Genomic DNA, 19,117 nt, shown 5'->3' on the forward strand with positions numbered 1-19,117 from the left:
TAAATCGGTTTTGTTGAATCGATATTGGTTAATGACGGAGCTCGATTTTCTTTGGACTGTCGACAAGACGTTTCCCTGATACAGTCATTTCACAATTTTTAACTTAGCTCAAAAGATAAGGGCCTCGCTAAGATCTTACGGCCAGAGCCTCACCAAGATTAAGACCGCCTCTGATGCCGCGCGATACCGCTTATCCACAGTTTATACGATATCATTTTTTTTCGTACCATTATTCAATAAATTATCATTGAAAATAAAAAATGCATTTATTTCATAACTTTCCTACAGCAAAAACATGTTTTTTCGGTAAAATTTTGGTTTGAATTCTTTTTTCATTCATCGAAGGTGTTTCAAGGCCACGCCGCCGATTCGCCGCCGCCGCCGACCAATTTTGACCGGCGCGCCGCCGCCGGCTAACTGCCTATCGGCGCTCATATCTAGTTCAGTACCAGTAGTGCAGCTGCGGTCAGAAATGGAATGTTAAGTACCCTAACTCAACCAGCTGCTCATAAAGATATCTAATCCTCCGTCCAGTATTTCGCCTCCATTCAGTCCAGACATGTTGCAACTCGTCCCAATCTCTTAAGTGTGACATGATGTATTGGATATCTACTGAAGATACTACATTGAAAGGTACTTTAGAAAAACTTACTGTTAAGTCGAGCAGCATGGTTAGTCAGCTCAACTAATTGTTCATAAAGATCTCTAATCCTCCTTCCAGTGTTTCTCCTCCACTCAGTCCAGACATGTTGCAACTCGTCCCAATCCCTGGAGTGTGACATGGTGTGTTGAAGCTCAGGTTGGAGATGAAGACCGCATTTGAACGGCTCGTTGTACGCGCAGATTTCGGCGTTGTTGTAGACCGCCAGCATGTCGTTGATGAGACGGTTATACTGGAAATTGTTGATAGGAAATTTAAATAAAACAAAGTAACAAAGCATTTTTCACCACGACAGCTGGTAAACAACAACAACCGTGCCACTCATACAAATGACATTTAAATAAATAAATAGAATGTATTGAATGATGAATTTGTTGCGTAAGAATGCATTAAACAGTTGAATGACTTTTTCAATGGTTATCGGCTGTTATGCTTCATTGGGCAGTATTAGTTTAGCAATTTTTACAGTCACAATCAATTTCATAAAAAATACTTGATTTCATTAATGATAGGCTTAAAAGCTAAGAAATTAGAAGGAAATGAAAGATGTGGCGCGCCGCGCGAAACTTGCGACGTAAAATGTGGTCATAAAATGGTGGTGGTGGTGTGGTGGTGTGTGTGGTGGTGTGGTTCTGGCAAATAATGAAATTCTATTCAATTCTATTCTATTCATCGCACGTGTATACAAATTGATCCGGTGGCAATGCCGCGGGTCCTATAATGGACAGCAGGCGCAACTGTCTGTATGTGGGGAAATCTCTGATACCCCTTCTGGTATTTGTATTTGCACAGATACAAGATACAACTTACCCTGTCAAGTTGATCCGGTGGCAACGCCGCGGGTCCTATAATGGACAGCATGCGTAACTGTCTGTAGGTGGGGAAATCTCTGATCCCCCCTTTTGGTATTTGCTGGGCCGTCTCCCAGAGGCCTCGTTGGAACAGCGTGTAGCGCTGTTGAGCGTCCAACTGGAAAAAAAAACATTTAAAAAATCTTTGTCTATGAATCAACTTTCCTGTGTGAGGTGGTAAAATCGTGAGTTAAACCTCGGTTGTGCTGTATGGAGCAGAAAAAAATGATAAATTCGTTAATTATAAACTGATATAGAACTGAAACTGAATATTTAATAAAATAATATGATTTGTTCCCAAAGTTGTGTCGTTTATTATGTTAAAACCAATTTTAGTAGGTATATATTTCATTAAACACGCCGAAAACATAAAAGACAGACAGAACATTCAACTTTTAACGCGCAAAGCGGTAGACATTTTACTGGAAAATACTCAAAATTTTCTCATAAATGTCTTATACTCTTATGACTGGTGCCGTTACTACCTATACGGTAACATTTTCAGTAAACTTATTAGTTTTATTGACAACGGTGTTTAGAGCTGATTTAATAAATTTTATACCTTTAAACGAGCAATTCTTGTTTATTTATATATATATATATATATATGTGTGTGTATATATATATATGTATATATATATATATATATATATATATATATATATATATATATATATATATATATATATATATATATATATATATATATATACATATACATATATATATATATTTATCTATATATTTCGGGGATCTCGGAAACGGCTCTAACGATTTCGATGAAATTTATTTTAATTTTAATACGAGTGTTTTCGGAGGCGAAAAATCTGGGAAAACGCGCATTTTTGAGTTTTTATGTTTTCCGAGCAAAGCTGGGTCTCCCACATATTTAATTGTAGATCTGCTTAATCTCATTAAATTCTAACGGCATTGTGTATTTTCGATTGCTACATATGATTATCAAAAATAATATTCGGCACGTGACGAGTTAAGGTACATCTCTTGCCCTTTTGCTATAACATAAACTATGTAGAAGGCTTTTTGCCTCACTGCGTTACAATTTACAATAAAAACGATAACTACGATGTCACGGCCACCCCAACAATGTCTGACCGTGACGAATGCTTGTCAACGTACGTGTCATGACGTTAGGACCATGACAAAATTCTGCCAGAAATGGCGGTCGTTTATGACATCTGTAAAAGGAGGTGTGAGGAAAATTTGCATGGCATTGAAAGGGGCTAAGTAGCGTGGGTAGGTTTAGACTTTAGAAACGTGTCAAAAACTGAGCTGTCGGAAACATTAAGTTACAGGCAAGATCAAGTTTTATAACTGTTCAGGTGAATTACTAAAATTTGTCTGAAATGGTAATCAAATTGGCATTATGACATATTTATTATATCTCTTTCTTTTAAACATACTTAATGTTATTTCATGAGTTCATATTATGAATGTAATGTTGCACTATGAGTTGATGCATACGTCAACATATTAAGTACCATATATGTTTTCTTCGGTGCCTTGTGTCTCTGAAGATACATTTAGAGCGCATACGTCACTAACTGCGCATTAAATACTTAGTAAAAGATTGGCGCCATATGTCATGACATATTATGTGTGAATCTACTTATCCTGCTGATATTTTTACCTATTCATAAGCCAGTATAGGTAGGTCAAAAACGTTCGGAAAAATCGGCAACTTTTCGGTGAACGTTACAAAAATAAACTTGTGTGGAAAAATTTTAATACATTTTTCTACGACTTATGTCATCATAAAACTTTTATAGCGTAGAAAGTTTTAACATGCATAAGTATATGGATGGATAAAGTACGAAAATTTCACGGAAAATTCGCATGGTCTTAATTCATACTATGATAAAAGTTTTTGTCCCGCGGAATATATTAAACTTATCACAGTACATTCGTTTTATCGTTTGTGTTGTAATAAAATCGCAAACTTCCTTATTGCCCTTCAAAATCCAAGTACTTACTTCAATGATTAATAATGATGTCCGTCCTAACAACATTTCAAGGCAGATACACAAAAAAGAAAAAAGCGGCCAAGTGCGAGTCGGACTCGCCCATGAAGGGTTCCGTATCTAGGCGATTTATGACGTATTAAAAAAAACTACTTACTAGATCTCGTTGAAACCAATTTTCGGTGGAAGTTTGCATGGTAATGTACATCATATATTTTTTTTAGTTTTATCATCCTCTTATTTTAGAAGTTACAGGGGGGGGGGGACACATTTTACTACTTTGGAAGTGTCTCTCGCGCAAACTATTCAGTTTAGAAAAAAATGATATTAGAAACCTCAATATCATTTTTGAAGACCTATCCATAGATACCCCACACGTACCTATAGGTTTGATGAAAAAAAAAATTGAGTTTCAGTTGTAAGTATGGGGAACCCCCAAAATTTATTGTTTTTTTTTTCTATTTTTGTGTGAAAATCTTAATTCGGTTCACAGAATACATCTACTTACCAAGTTTCAACAGTATAGTTCTTATAGTTTCGGAGAAAAGTGGCTGTGACATACGGACGGACAGACAGACAGACAGACAGACAGACATGACGAATCTATAAGGGTTCCGTTTTTTGCCATTTGGCTACGGAACCCTAAAAATGAATCACAGCAAGATGGATAGCACTTGCAACAATGCAATTAAGTTTTTTTTAATGATTAAGCTGTTTTGATTACCGGTGAGTCAAGATAATCAAAGTGACACGGTGAGCCATGACGTGAGATGACTATCATTACAAGAGCCTGTGATCAGTCATGGAAAATGGCTGGTTGTTGGAAAATTGTCCTTAACCCTTTGAACACCACGCCTAAATGTTTAATTAATTTAAAAAAAATCGACTTTTTCCTTATCATTATCAGTGTGGCTACCAGCAGTTTGGCAGTGACATAACATCGAGAACGTAACCTACTTTCTATGCATCTCGCTCATACTTTCATATTAGTGCGAGCAAGACGTACAGGCAGTAAATTACGTAGAAGTGAGCGTTTACGTCAGTTTTGACACTGTCAGTGACTCATGGTACGGGTATAGGACATGCTACCGAATATGCCCTTAAACTGATCCCCAGAATATGGTATTTGACTAGGTACCAGTCAAATGAGTGTCTTTTTTCGAACTGTCAAAACGATTTTGCTACTATGGAATTTATATGAAACACTAGCATGTGACGTACCTAGTCACGATCAAATTACCTACTCTTCATAGTTTTATACGGGTTTTAAAATAGAATTCTAAAAATAACTGCTGACTAAAGTCTATTTTTTTATTCGGTAGACTAAAATGACATTTCATAGTATGAAATGACACATGATGTTCATACTATGAAATGTCATTTTAGTCTACGGAATAAAAAAATAGACTTTACGTTTTTCTACTAGGTACCCTATTCTTGTTACACCTTGTATATCGCGTAGCAATGTTTTGTTAAGTCATTTTCACTGCAAAAGTAATTCTAACCTAAGCAATTAGAATTAAATGGGTAAGATAATCTAAAAGATAACATTTATTTGTTTTCAGTTCCCATTGCTTTAGATAAAAACTAAGAATTCAATTTAACTGATTCGTTTAAAGTTGTTGCTGACATCATGATCTCATGGTTTTCCACTATTGTCTCAAATGACGGATTTTACATACAAATAGCATCTTAAGGCATCAAGTTATCAATTAAAACTTAATCTTTTGTTTAATAGCCGTGACGTTTAAGACTGGCAGGAAAATCTTTAACTATCTGAGATATAGGATGTTCCAAAAGATGGAACTCGGAAAAATGCTGATAATTTTTTAGGTATAATTATTATGCAATTTTTTGTCACCCGCAGTATTTCCGGACCGATGTTATGACCTATCCTTCAAGAAAAGAGCGCACTACCATCTTAAACAACGGCAACGCACTTACAACACTGCAATTCTAAAAACCCGAAACACAATTAGGTTGCGTTGTTTTATCACAGAGTTCCTATGGCCACCTCCTGTCTCCATCGTCAGATCAGCTCCATGGTATTTTCACCCGACTTACACACGTATGCAAATTTTCAGCTTCATCGGAAACCGGGAAGTGGGTTAAATTTTACTTGCAGGATTTGACCCTAACAAACATAGGTACATGGGTACATTGCAAGTTAAATAAAAGCTTGTAAATAAAATAGCTCGTGCTTGTATAATATTGTCGTCGGTTACCGCGATAGTGACTCATGAAATAAAACCTTTAAAACGGATTATATAGCGTTCGTGTTCAACGGGTGACCTCCGCTGACCACGAACGCTGTAAAGGGTTCGAAATGTCGGGATGTAGCTATTATAAATTCAATATACGCGATATAAGCCGTTTTAATAGATTTATTTCGTGGTTTATGTTAAGGGCTCAGCTCATAGATAAAATACTGTCCTCTCGTAAGGAAAACCCCTCAATGCCGCATAATGAAGCGGCCATTAATTCTAATAGCATTGTGGTAAGGACATTCCCACGCGCCTGCGCAATGAAGACGAAATGTGCGAGTGTGTGGCGTTTGACAGTTGTCAAACTGTTTGCATTTGTTCGGTGAGGCAAGATTTGACCGCAATGAATGGTTCTGGATCAGACCTTGACCTCATCTATATTGATTTCTGACCTTGTAATTCAGGAAATTCCTCTTGGTCCATGGACTATACTTGAAACGGTATCATCATCGCTCCTCTTGTTGGTTTTTTGTTTAAAGTGCCAGTCCATTTCCAACCGCAGCTGCACTACTGTCAATTTTACTATGGAAATTGACAGTAACAGCGGCGCGTTCAGTACCAGTAGTGCAGCTGCGGTCAGAAATGGAATTTACCCTTAGTCCTTTTTTCATGTCACTCTGTATTCGTCACTCGTTCTTTATTCGTCTTGTTATTTTTTTGTCATTATTTTCTTTGGACAAAGTTTGTAAATTGTCTACGCCTTAATTTAATTCGTCTTACTCGTTTTCCACCGACGTTCTGTTTTTAAGAGTGTTGTTGTTTGTACCTATCTTAATACAAAAGTCAACAACGAAATGAATTTGGATTATTTGCGTTTAAGTACGTCACATATGACATGAACAAACAAGGAAAGCTATATAAAACGTGTTTTTGTCTGTCTTCTTACAGAGGAACGATTTGACAGTTTGAATTTTTCAAAGGAGGTATGGTTAATACCAAACTCAAAAGAGGATTTAAAAAAAAATATTAGGGGGTCACTGACCAGTAAATTGAGGTAGTGTGCGTGGGCTGCGTTTGTGTGTGTAATGGGGTAATTTGACAGAATCTGAAAATTTACCCTCCTCTACCCCCTCTTAATTTAATTCGTCTTACTCGTTTTTCATCTTCCTTGGTCTCTGTTCATTTCTGGGATCAATTGAGATTTTAAAATAAGCTGCAGGAATTGTGTTATCCGCTAAGATCAACTAGAGGCTATCCTTGTAAAATATGTCTAACCTCTACCCGCCCAAAGGCTTATAAAAATATCTCCCATTCCATTCTATTTTGAGTCTTAATTTTGACATATCAAAATTGCATTTGTTTTGGCAAGTTTAAACGTGCGGGTGGCTAAAGGAGTACAACGCAGGGCTATTAAAAAAATTTTACGCGTTAATATGATAACTAAATAGGTATTTTGACTTAAAATCACCTATGTTGAATTGTTGATCGTTACAATCATAAGAAACCAAGTCGTAATAATATAACTTCTCCGGATCTCCAGGGTCCTCTGCCTCAATTTAGCGACCTTAAAGTAAGCGCGGAAGAAATCCAAATCACACAATACACAAATTATCTAATTGACACAAAAAGTGTTACAATTGTGACACGAACGCTTTGCACACAAATACTTGGTTTAATAATATTATGCTTTGTTTAAAAAAGATCATACATTGCTTTAGACTACATCTGTGCTTACTTTCAGTCATACATTGACAGATAGGCATATCTGTCAGATGGTGGTCTGAGATGTGTCTGATGAGGCATACCAGACACATCTCAGATGTGGCATCTGCCAGACAGATCCGACAGACTAAGTTGTACACAGTAAACCAATTTGATTCCTAGGCAGTGGCCTAGTTACCTATAGTATCCAGTTAGAGAGACAATGTCATTTATAGTATCCTAGGTAGTAACCTTGTCTTTCTAACTACTAGATTAGATAGATACATGGCACAAGTACTTAGATCATTCAAATAAGAACTGTCGTAGAAGACAAACAAATTGTATCATTATGACATGGTTCTATTGTCCTAGGAATCAAATTGGTTGATTGTACGTCGTATAGCCTTAGTTATTTTATTGTACCAAAGAAACTCTCACAATTAGGAAAGGCACGGAAAAGGGGCGAAAACTAGCGATGCTCAGGGGGCAACCGCAAAAACCGAAATTCGCAATTTGCGGGGATATTTCTCTTTTACTCACATTAAGACGTAATTAGAGAGACAGAGAAAAATACCCGCAATTGACGACTTCGATTTTCGCGGTTATAGCCCAGTGCCGGATTACCACGTGAATAACATGATGCGTCTAATCCAATATAGATCTGTGGTTTAATAATATGATACTTAGTATAAACAAGTCGTGGGAATGTTATATAATTTGTGTGGATGATGGTAAGGTTAGCCTTAACAAGATAAGTGGCGATTCTGTGCATTTAATGTATTGTATAACAAACTGGGAGGTTAAATTCTTGCTGAGTGTTTTGTTACTTTAGACCTAGTAGTTTCGGAGAGCAGCGAGGGAATGGTCGGGCAGACAGACAGACAGACGCACGAGTGATCCTATAAGGGTTCCCTTTTTTCCTTTTGAGGTACGGAAACCTAAAAAGTGTATATTTCCTGTAAGGGTGTTGCGTAAAAATTAATATATAGGCTTCTGATTCTCTTAACTTTGCGAAATTTAAGACGCGAACGAGTTAACCATACAATAATATTTGCCTCTTAAAAAATATGAGAGATTTACTAATTTTCATTTGTTATTTTTAACTGTATTGGTAATCATTCAATGCTAATAATATATGACTCATACATTGAATACAACAATTGATTCTAAGAATACGTTTTGTCTTTAATTTTTTTTTGTTTTATCAAACTATCCATAAAACTTGATAGTGACATACTGACATCATTTTTATCGAAGTTACATAGGCATTTAACCTAAATAACTTACAAACAATACAAGTTAGTCGTAAAAAACTAAAACATCAACCTAACAAAAAGCACTCAAAGAACAAATGGCAACAAAAGTGTTAAACAACTCGACACGTAACGAGTTCAAGTTTACGAACAAAAATACCCAATTAAAAACAAAAACGACGTAACTGACATTATTTTTCGTGTAAAATAAGCTCTTTACTCTAAGAAACAGTCGCATACAACACCATTCATAGAGCGTCAATGAATGGCACCGTTCTGTATTTGAACAACTCATTTGCGAGTAAATACAAACAACATAATATACAGTAACTCTATATTGAACCATTTGCAATTTTATTCGGTTGAGAATAAAGATGGCTTTGAGTGCAGTGCAGTTAGATGGTAGCGAATTGACAAATTACTTTCTAAAGATCTTATATTATTCAACAAGTTTTTTTAAAGCAACCTCACGGCACTAAAGTAGAGTTCAGATTTGATCAAAAGCAGAAACAGGTGTAGTATTTAAGAAGTTAGAAACAAATTTTACAAACTTAACTCAAAAACCTAATCAATCGACTTTGTACCTTATACCGTTGTCATAAAGATGTGTTTAGGAGCATTTTGTTAGTTTAGAGTGATAGGCAGGTTAAGGTCAGGATAGGTTTTCTAATTGTTATCAATTAGAGTAAACGTTCATAGTATCTGCAGTGAGTAAATGAACATAGAAGTCATTTGTTTACGGTGACCTTCAAAGAGGCTTGTTTGTTATCAGTAATCACTTACGCAAAATAAAATGGGACTTCACAGACTATGTTTTTAGGGTTCCGTAGCCAAATGGCAAAAAACGGAACCCTTATAGATTCGTCATGTCTGTCTGTCTGTCTGTCTGTCTGTCTGTCTGTCAGTCCGTCCGTATCTTACAGCCACTTTTCTCCGAAACTATAAGAACTATACTGTTGAAACTTGGTAAGTAGATGTATTCTGTGAACCGCATTAAGATTTTCACACAAAAATAGAAAAAAAACAATAAATTTTGGGGGTTCCCCATACTTAGAATACGTGTGGGGTATCTATGGATAGGTCTTCAAAAATGATATTAAGGTTTATAATATCATTTTTTCTAAACTGAATAGTTTGTGCGAGAGACACTTCCAAAGTGGTGTCTTCCATATGTGTGTGTAACTTCAAAAATAAGAGAATGATAAAAGTAAAAAAAATATATGATATACATTGCCATGTAAACTTCCACCGAAAATTGGTTTGAACGAGATCTAGTAACTCTAGTAAGTAGTTTTTTTAATACGTCATAAATCGCCTAAATACGGAACCCTTCATGGGCGAGTCCAACTCGCACTTGGCCGCTTTTTTTACTTTAAATTTCAAGAATTTGAGACATGTTTTATTGTTTGAATTCATAAATGAGTATGAAATTGGAAAAGGCTGGGCAACATAGTTATTTCTAGCTTTAACTGCAACATAATGAAGGATTCTGTATCCCTTTAATCGACCTGACGTCAAAGTTATGACTAATAAGTACTAGTACTAGAAAAAGCGGCCAAGTGCGAGTCGGACTCGCCCATGAAGGGTTCCGTATTTAGGCGATTTAAGACGTATAAAAAAAAAACTACTTACTAGATCTCGTTCAAACCAATTTTCGGTGGAAGTTTACATGGTAATGTACATCATATATTTTTTTAGTTTTATCATTCTCTTAATTTAGAAGTTACAGGGGGGGGGACACACATTTTACCACTTTGGAAGTGTCTCTCGCGCAAACTATTCAGTTTAGAAAAAAATGATATTAGAAACCTCAATATCATTTTTGAAGACCTATCCATAGATACCCCACACGTATGGGTTTGATGAAAAAAACGTTTTTGAGTTTCAGTTCGAAGTATGGGGAACCCCAAAAATTTAATGTTTTTTTTCTATTTTTGTGTGAAAATCTTAATGCGGTTCACAGAATACATCTACTTACCAAGTTTCAACAGTATAGTTCTTATAATTTCGGAGAAAAGTGGCTGTGACATACGGACGGACAGACAGACGGACAGACAGACGGACAGACAGACAGACATGACGAATCTATAAGGGTTCCGTTTTTTGCCATTTGGCTACGGAACCCTAAAAACGATTCCGTGTCACAATAGTACTGACTCTATGAATCACGTAATAAAGCGTTATGTCATAGACAATATATCTGTTATTAGTGCAGTCATAAATATGAACACATGAGTTAACCCTGCTGACATCTCGACAAATATGTGTATTAATGTGGCATTATTATACATTGCATAATATTTGTTTTGTTAGTTGAGATAGTAATAATATTTGCCATTATAGGTCCTCGAAGTCACGATTTTTTTCTTGATCATTATTGTTGCATTCAACGGAAAGCTCAAATACTTAAAATAAATGTAATATCCTGTTTAATCAGTTTATCGACCACAATACCTAGTCAATAACTTACTGCGCATAAAAAATCTTATTAATTACCACTTCAAAGAAATCTTTTAGACACGTATTGCAAAAAATCTCCAAATCTCTGTACATTATAAACATCGCAAAAACTAGAGCATTGTCGTCACGTTTTTCGCTGACCATGTTATAGTTTTTTTTATGAGGTCCTTTTGTCGACCTCTATTATATTTTTTATTTGTTATTTTTCTGGCCGCTATAGGTGCCTATCAATTTTGATGTTTCCTGTTGCGTCATAGAAAAGAAGAAACGTGCGATGTTACCACCAAACCTAATCAGAATATCCCAACGAACCTTAATAATTACTGTAAAATATAATTTAATGCATGTCGGAACGAAAATCAATCTTTTCCTAGGCAATGGAATATAGATTCCTATCTTTCATACCTTTACCAGCTTTTCCGATTTTTCCTTAGTTTTTCAGAACTTTCTCAAATTACATAGTATCCCACACTTACCACACACCAGCAATAATCTAAACTGTTCAACAGAAAATGATTTGCTTTTAGAACTTCCCCGAATAAAATTGATACGAAAACAACCCAAATATTCTACTGGTCAACCCAAGACCAACACCAAAAACAAATAAACAATAAAATTATCACGAATAAGGTCTCAAAGCCGTTAAAATTCTTATCCTTTATATAATGGCCCATACAATGCATCAGCCTTGGAAAATGAATTATCTCATTGTTCAGTTCTGTGACAAGCGCGGAAGCCATTTTGAATGGGGATCCATTTTGTTTTGAGTTATTGATTTGTCAAATGCGTTTGAGATTAATGACTTTATGAAGATCTTATGACTTACCTACAAATGAGCTTAAGAATTAGGTCACGTTTAAGGTTGTAACTTGTGTTTCTATTTACTGATAGTTAAGGTCACAAGCAATTCAAATCTAGGTTATATTGACTGATTTCGATTTTATTTTGTATTTTCAGTAGGTTTATCTACCCCAAAGTTTGTTATTTTGGAACATCAACCGATAATACATCATTCATAAGCTTGAGCATAAGTAAAAATACACAAATTTGACGTTTATGGTGCACTTCTACACTTTAACCAGCTGTGAAGAGTTAGCTCGGTCCTACTCTTATCGAATGCCTGTTTCAGATCGTTACCGCCAATATCGAAAAATCAGAAAAGTTTATCTGCCTCTATCGCTCTTGCAGCTCTATTGCTCTATTCGAGCAGAATGGCAGATAAGGACATTCATATTTTCGTTTTTCGTAGGGCCTCAGAGTTGACCAAGGTCCCTCGATGGTTGCTGTTCAGACACAGCTTACAAAAGAGTCTGAATCGTTGACAGCCGTGACATCCGCAGAACAATGGCGGACGGATATTCGGTAAGCTTGCGATTTACTAATCATCGATCTATTGATCTACTGGAGTTTGTAAGAACTGTAACAAATCAATATTGTTTTGGAAGTTGAATAAGAGTGAGTCCAATTAATTTCGGTTTACAAATTCTATATAAAATATAAATACCTGGGTCAATTTGGTGCAACTTTGTATAGTGTGCTATTTTTAGGGTTCCGTACCCAAAGGGTAAAAACGGGACCCTATTACTAAGACTCCGCTGTCCGTCCGTCCGTCCGTCCGTCCGTCTGTCACCAGGCTGTATCTCACGAACCGTGATAGCTAGACAGTTGAAATTTTCACAGATGATGTATTTCTGTTGCCGCTATAACAACAAACACTAAAAACAGAATAAAATAAAGATTTAAGTGGGGCTCCCATACAACAAACGTGATTTTTGACCGAAGTTAAGCAACGTCGGGCGGGGTCAGTACTTGGATGGGTGACCGTTTTTTTGCTTGTTTTATTGTTGATGGTGCGGAACCCTCTGTGCGCGAGTCGGACTCGCACTTGGCCGGCTTTTTATTTATCTCGAACAGAATGCCATAATTAGGTACACATTATCTTAACATATGGACAATAAAGTCGTGTACACATATTTTTGTCTCTTTTTCCATGTCGATATTTAATACCTCGACTGTAAATTTACTATCACTTAAGTAACTAGGTATGTGTCATGATTTTTTTCTTGAATTATGTACCTATTACCCTTATTTCTCGATCGTGTACAATCACGCAAATAATACCTAACCTATTTATTATAAACGACAATCATTAAATACAACTACCTACATCTATCTAACAGGCCAATTCGAAAGTGCACCTAACTTCTAACCGATATAATAATGATATTGGAATTATATCAGTTAGGATAGCGGTCATTCGCTTAGACTTGTCCGCATAAGTATTACACACCCGAGACGCCCGCGCGAATGACAGCTAACTGATATGATTCCAATATCATTCTAATATCGGTTATATGTCAGGTGCACTTCGAATTAGCCTATATATTTAGCATGATTACACACAGATCTTTATCTATATTAATTTGTTTGTTACAACCCATAACGTGGGAACTATGATCCATGTATGTACTTGAATATGACACGACTTATTTGCCTTTTTTGTCGTTTGACCTTTAGTTTTTGTTTGTAGGTCGGAATAATGTTTTCATTAGAACTGATTATCAATTGTTTATAATTCCGGCTATTATAAGATGTTTGGAAGAGATGAATAGGTAGATGATAGTACCTATTTGATAAACCTTATTGTTTATGATATCTTGGTCAACAGGTGTCCTAAGATAGAAAAGTAAGCGCCGTAAGTTCCGGCCCGGACTCGGCCCGGTCTAACGTAAGTCATCCTTTACCGGGCCTTTGGGAGACATAAAAAAGGCCTTTAATTACATTGTATTTTTAATTGATTTTTAATTTTTAACAAAACAGAATTGTATACAAATCACGATATTATTTCGGTGAAATCAACATTCATACTCATCTTGTACGTAATCGCAATCTCATCAATACGCCTTATAAAATCTAAGTCCCCAGCCGCGTCTGTCTGTTCGTGTGTACGTTTGTTCGCGATAAACTCGAAAACTACTGAACGGATTTTTATGCAGTTTTCACCCATCAATAGAGTGAGGAAGATCCTGAGGAAGGTTTAGGGTTAAGGTTTTGTGTAACCCGTGCGAAGCCGGTGTGGGTCGGTAATAAGTAATTCGCATTAAAGTAGGTTTTTTTTTAGATTTTTGCAATTTCCATTACAACAACAATTGTATACCATTAACTATCTCGGAATAATTATAGTTTAAGTAAGTGTGAACGTAAAGTCAATCACAATCGCGAGAAAAGTTCATTCCTCAGTAATTACTCCATTTATGTTATCTTTATCTAAAATCAACTCTTTTACTTTGTAATAAAGTTGTAATTAAACTAAATTAGGTACTATAAGAAATCTTATTTTAAAACTTGTTCAAACCTCGTGTTTTAACTAATCCAATAATTATAGCAACCTTAATTCAAATAGCATAAGGTTCACTTTACAAGATAACTAATAAAGGGTACGACATTAAGGTATTAACTAGAAATGCATAAGCAACTACATTAGACAATAAGACACTCTACCGTTTCATTTATAAAGACGTAAATGACATCTAGAACTTCTCAGTCGTTTCAAGGGAAAATAGACCTTATGTTAAATGCACTTACGTCGAAAACGTTATTATTTGACTCAGCCCTATTGAATAATGGCGTAAGCGTCTTGCTCTAAGATACCTTTTACTAAGAATGTTTTCGACTAACTTCACAAACTCTTATCTCCCTTAGACTGAGTGAATGGATTTTCAACTTTATGTGTTGTTAGCTAAAGTTGCAAACCTCTTCAAAGTGATCTCTCTTTTAACAAGTTTTGCGATGTTAGCCTACGATTTGACTTTATGTGTTAAAGTGTAACAATACAGCTCTCTTATCAGAAAAACAAGTGAAGACTGAGGAAACGGGTGATATCGACCATTGTGCCGTGGCGTGGGAGAGACCCGGAAACTTTCCATAAATACAACTTTGTATGTTTAAATATATGGCTAAGATAATTACTTAAACATTGTGTGCTTTCCTACAAGTTTATGTGGGTACAAGACGATGTAATAAAAAAATATTAAAAAAATCCTATTGCTAACAAATTGAAATCTATACGTGATTTCTGAATGGAAATTAATGATTTCATTTTTAAACTTTCCCACTACCTTTACCTTAACATTACCGCGTTTTGTCTATTTTTGTATGGGATTTTCAACAGCGCGCCAAGCGGGACGTTTTGAAACTCAAAACCCCATACAAAATGATAACGCAAACGCGATCGTCACGTCACGCTATCGAATGAAATGTACACTAGGGGTACAGTACTTTATATTTCTAATAGCTCTTTTAGTACCTTTTAAGCAGTGTAGCCGCCGTGCAGGTCAGGAGCTCGACGACTCAAATAAAAAGCTTCAATTCTTATAGTGAACTGATATAATTTTCCAAGTACTGGTTTACAAGGGTTCTTGCCAAAACGGTTAAATGTAGAAGTGGTGTAGTTATTGTATGAAGGCTGATGAGAGAGTGATTTGCATAATTTGAATAGTACAAAAGGTGGTTTAAATTTAGGTGCCGCTAATTGGCCGCGATACAAAGTATGTGGAGCGCTCCTATTGGTGCTTAAGAAAAGCTTCCGAATACTAGCCGAGCCCGACGGCCGCGTTTAGCTACTGCATTAGGAATATAGGTATTGAGATTTTATACAAATAAAGGTTGCGTTCGCAACAAGCAGGAGTTCAGAGGTAACCCAGGAGACGGTTCCCAGGCCTACATTAAAATCACGTCATTTTCATACGTGTATTGTTTATACGATGATAATCGCGAAAACAAAACGTCGTTAGTTTAATGACTATTCTATTCGTGAATGACGTTGTCAGTTAAGTGACGATTTGTAAACCTTATCCCATCAAAAACATTACATGTAAAAAAAGGTGCAAGTCTCGCAACACTTTTACTACAAAAAAGTTTTGAGATGTAATGTGAAACCAAGTCGGTTATTTTAATCAGTGCCAGGGGGTGTTAAAACCGTATCAATAAGATATCTTTAATTTGTAATACGTATAATGACTTGGCCATCGCACGGCTGCATAATGACAAAAGGATCATCGTCACCTATTAAAAATAATTCTAATTGAACATAACGCTAGCGCTAATTGCAGTTTGAGCATTACACATATTTACGAGTACGGTACGAGTAAAGCATTATGTGCGATTGCCAAGTCATTATATGTATTACAAACTAAGATATCTTATTGATACGGTTTTAACACCCCCTGGCACTGATTAAAATAACCGACTTGGTTTCACATTACATCTCAAAACTTTTTTGTAGTAAAAGTGTTGCGAGACTTGCACCTTTTTTTACATGTAATGTTTTTGATGGGATCTCATCTCTTTTTGTAGGCAATCCTTCTTTTCACCCGAAAAGAAGGATTGCCTACAAAAAGAGATGAGATCCCCACCCACTCATACCCATACTATGTATACACATATCATAACTAAACATATCTTCATTCATACTTACATCGTACATCATAGTGTGTGTACCTTTACTTTACCTACTATTTGTAGGAACTGCAACAGTAACTTTGTAATATCATATATTTATATAGGATTACAAACTTACTTACTTATTTCTTAGATCTTTAAAACGTGACTGATATTGCAATATTTTTAGGTTTACCCTTTATGTGGCCATTAAACCCTAACTCTGTACCAAATTTCAGCTCTCTGAGTTTATGGGAAGTACTAATTCTATTCTGATGATCATGAGTGAATGGATGAGTGTCATAAATGCGAAACTTTGCTTTCGCTTAACTTTAGAACTAAATGACCTACAGACTTGAAATTTTGGATTTTAAGTATGTGATTATAGCTTACTGGATGACGAAAATTTCTGCGTTCTGGTCTTATCCAGAGGTTCTCAAATAGGGGCCTGAAAATGCGGCGAAATGGTTCCAGTAAAGGATGGTACGGCAGTGTTTGCTTCGCGCTCGACTTGGCGGGGGCACTACCGTGCCCCCAGATTGCAACGTCATAAGGTCCACCTATGATCAGTTGAGGTTTGCTGTTAGAACATGGAACTAGCTTTTCGTTTGTCTCGTTTATCATACCTATTTAAGTATAAGTAGTTAAGTTTTTAAGATAAGTACTATTTAAACTGTCATTCAATAGAACTTGCTAACTATGTAAACAAACCGCCATACTAAAATTGACACTAAATGTAAATTTACTAGTAACCTTTGTTTACATAGTTAGCAAGTTATATTGAATGACAGTTTATACTTTAAGAGGGATGTTTGTGGGTAATTTTCCATACAAAAGTGTTTGAAAAATTACCCGTTTCGTAGTTCATGGCGTATTTGCAAGTTTTCTATTATAGGTTAAGCTAATTAGTAATTAAAATCTATATCGATATAAAAATATGCTAAATGACATTTAACGGCCTGTGTAATTTTTGTGAAACAAGATTTATTTTTCAGAGATTTTTAACAAAATTAAATACACAGATAAAACGTATGAACAATGCCAAACCTCTAACAACAAACGTCTAAAATATTAGCAACAAGTTTTCCACCCCCTAAGTATATTTTTTTGTAAGTACATGTTTTAGTATAAACGATTTGCATAATGCATTCAGAAAACGTAGTTTGAGTCACGGTGGTGCCTATTGTTTAACTAATAGTTTATTTTGCACAAGCCATAAATTTTTTCAATAGTCGCATGCCAGTCAAATATGCTATCTCAATGAGTAAATTTCACATGAAATCAATTGAGTTCTTTGTTTTATTGACTTTACTAACCTCTACTTGCGACTATATCCGCAAAGTCATGAAAAACTTCCGATTTTCTCCCTTAGGATTCATATCAAGATTTTTTTTGTTGTAAATGGGCTTTTTTCTAAAATAAATATCGAAAACCCGATTCTTTCAAATCTGGACATTCTTGGGCTCATTCTACTCAGAATCGACAGCACTCTCCATCCTACCATTTAAAAAAAAATGTCCCAAAATGTCCATTCCATTACGTCACGGTTTTAGTATGAGAAAAATTTTCACTTGTATGTAACGTGACGTAGTGGAATGTACAATTTTCATACAAAATTTTGGGACATTTTTTTATCACTAGGATTGAATATGCTAGTGATTCTGAGTTGAAAGAACCCAAAAACACCAGGATCTGGGAGAATCGGGTTTTCAATATTTATTTTAGAAAACGCCCAAATAGCTCTACGTTTTTTGATGAATAAGTTAAATTAATCTTCAACGATTTAAGCTGTGCGTTGTCTATCAGTGTTATATCTAGAAGATAACAGAAGATGAATAGAAGATAAAGCGTACTCACCGCAGCATGCTGAGTAGCATCAGTAACTTCAGTCTCAAAGTTCCACTGGGCAGCCACATTATTAGTACACTCCTTCGATGCCTGCTCATCCGCCTGGGCCAGAAACTCCCTCACTTGCTGTAAATTCACTCTCTCTAATCTATCATCTATCCCATTCCCTCTTATATCATAAGGATTCGCTCCAAGAAAATTAGGGTCATTCCTCGCGAAGCCTGGATCGTTCCTCCTAAAATTAGGGTCATTGTTGACATCTATTCTATCATCATTGTCATAAGGACGTCCAGTTGAGCTCGGATTCCTTCTATTCCCATAATCCAAGTTAGGGAATCCATTGTTATTAATATCCGGACTAATCCCCGCATTATAAGGGGTGGAAGACACTGGGTATACTCCTGTAGTGCTAGAAACAGGTCGAGGGGTACTGTACTGGAAATTATTTGGAGTGCTTGACAGAAGACCGTATCCAAAATTCCTCTGCGTCGAAACTTGGGGTATCGGTGGTAAGTCTAACTGAGGATCCGGATCCCCTTTAACTTGAAGTATTAGTACAACAAATAAACAAAGTTTTTGTACACCCGCCATGTTCGCGTGGTGCTGTGCTGGTGTCGCGAAGGCAACTGAGCGTGTGAAGCGGGCTGCAGACTTGGAAGGACGAGGTAACGATATAATTGTTTAAGCTAATCAAGTATGACAGGGCGATAAATTGGGGGTT

General features: G+C 36.0%; 1 protein-coding gene across 1 annotated transcript in view; it reads right to left on the reverse strand.

The window, feature by feature from the left end:
* Positions 1 to 19,042, reverse strand: part of LOC134649375 (angiotensin-converting enzyme) — a 265,129-nt gene extending 246,087 nt beyond the window's left edge. The window contains exons 1-3 of the mRNA XM_063504100.1: positions 18,406 to 19,042; positions 1,472 to 1,630; positions 653 to 893 (exon numbers count right to left, since the gene is read on the reverse strand). Of these exons, the coding sequence (XP_063360170.1) occupies positions 653 to 893; positions 1,472 to 1,630; positions 18,406 to 18,987 (982 nt within the window). The 5' untranslated portion in view covers positions 18,988 to 19,042. The remainder of the gene's footprint in view (positions 1 to 652; positions 894 to 1,471; positions 1,631 to 18,405) is intronic.
* Positions 19,043 to 19,117: the final 75 nt, after the last annotated feature.

This window comes from Cydia amplana, chromosome 7 (assembly GCF_948474715.1).
Source record: "Cydia amplana chromosome 7, ilCydAmpl1.1, whole genome shotgun sequence".
Classification (NCBI taxonomy): Eukaryota; Metazoa; Arthropoda; class Insecta; order Lepidoptera; family Tortricidae; genus Cydia; species Cydia amplana.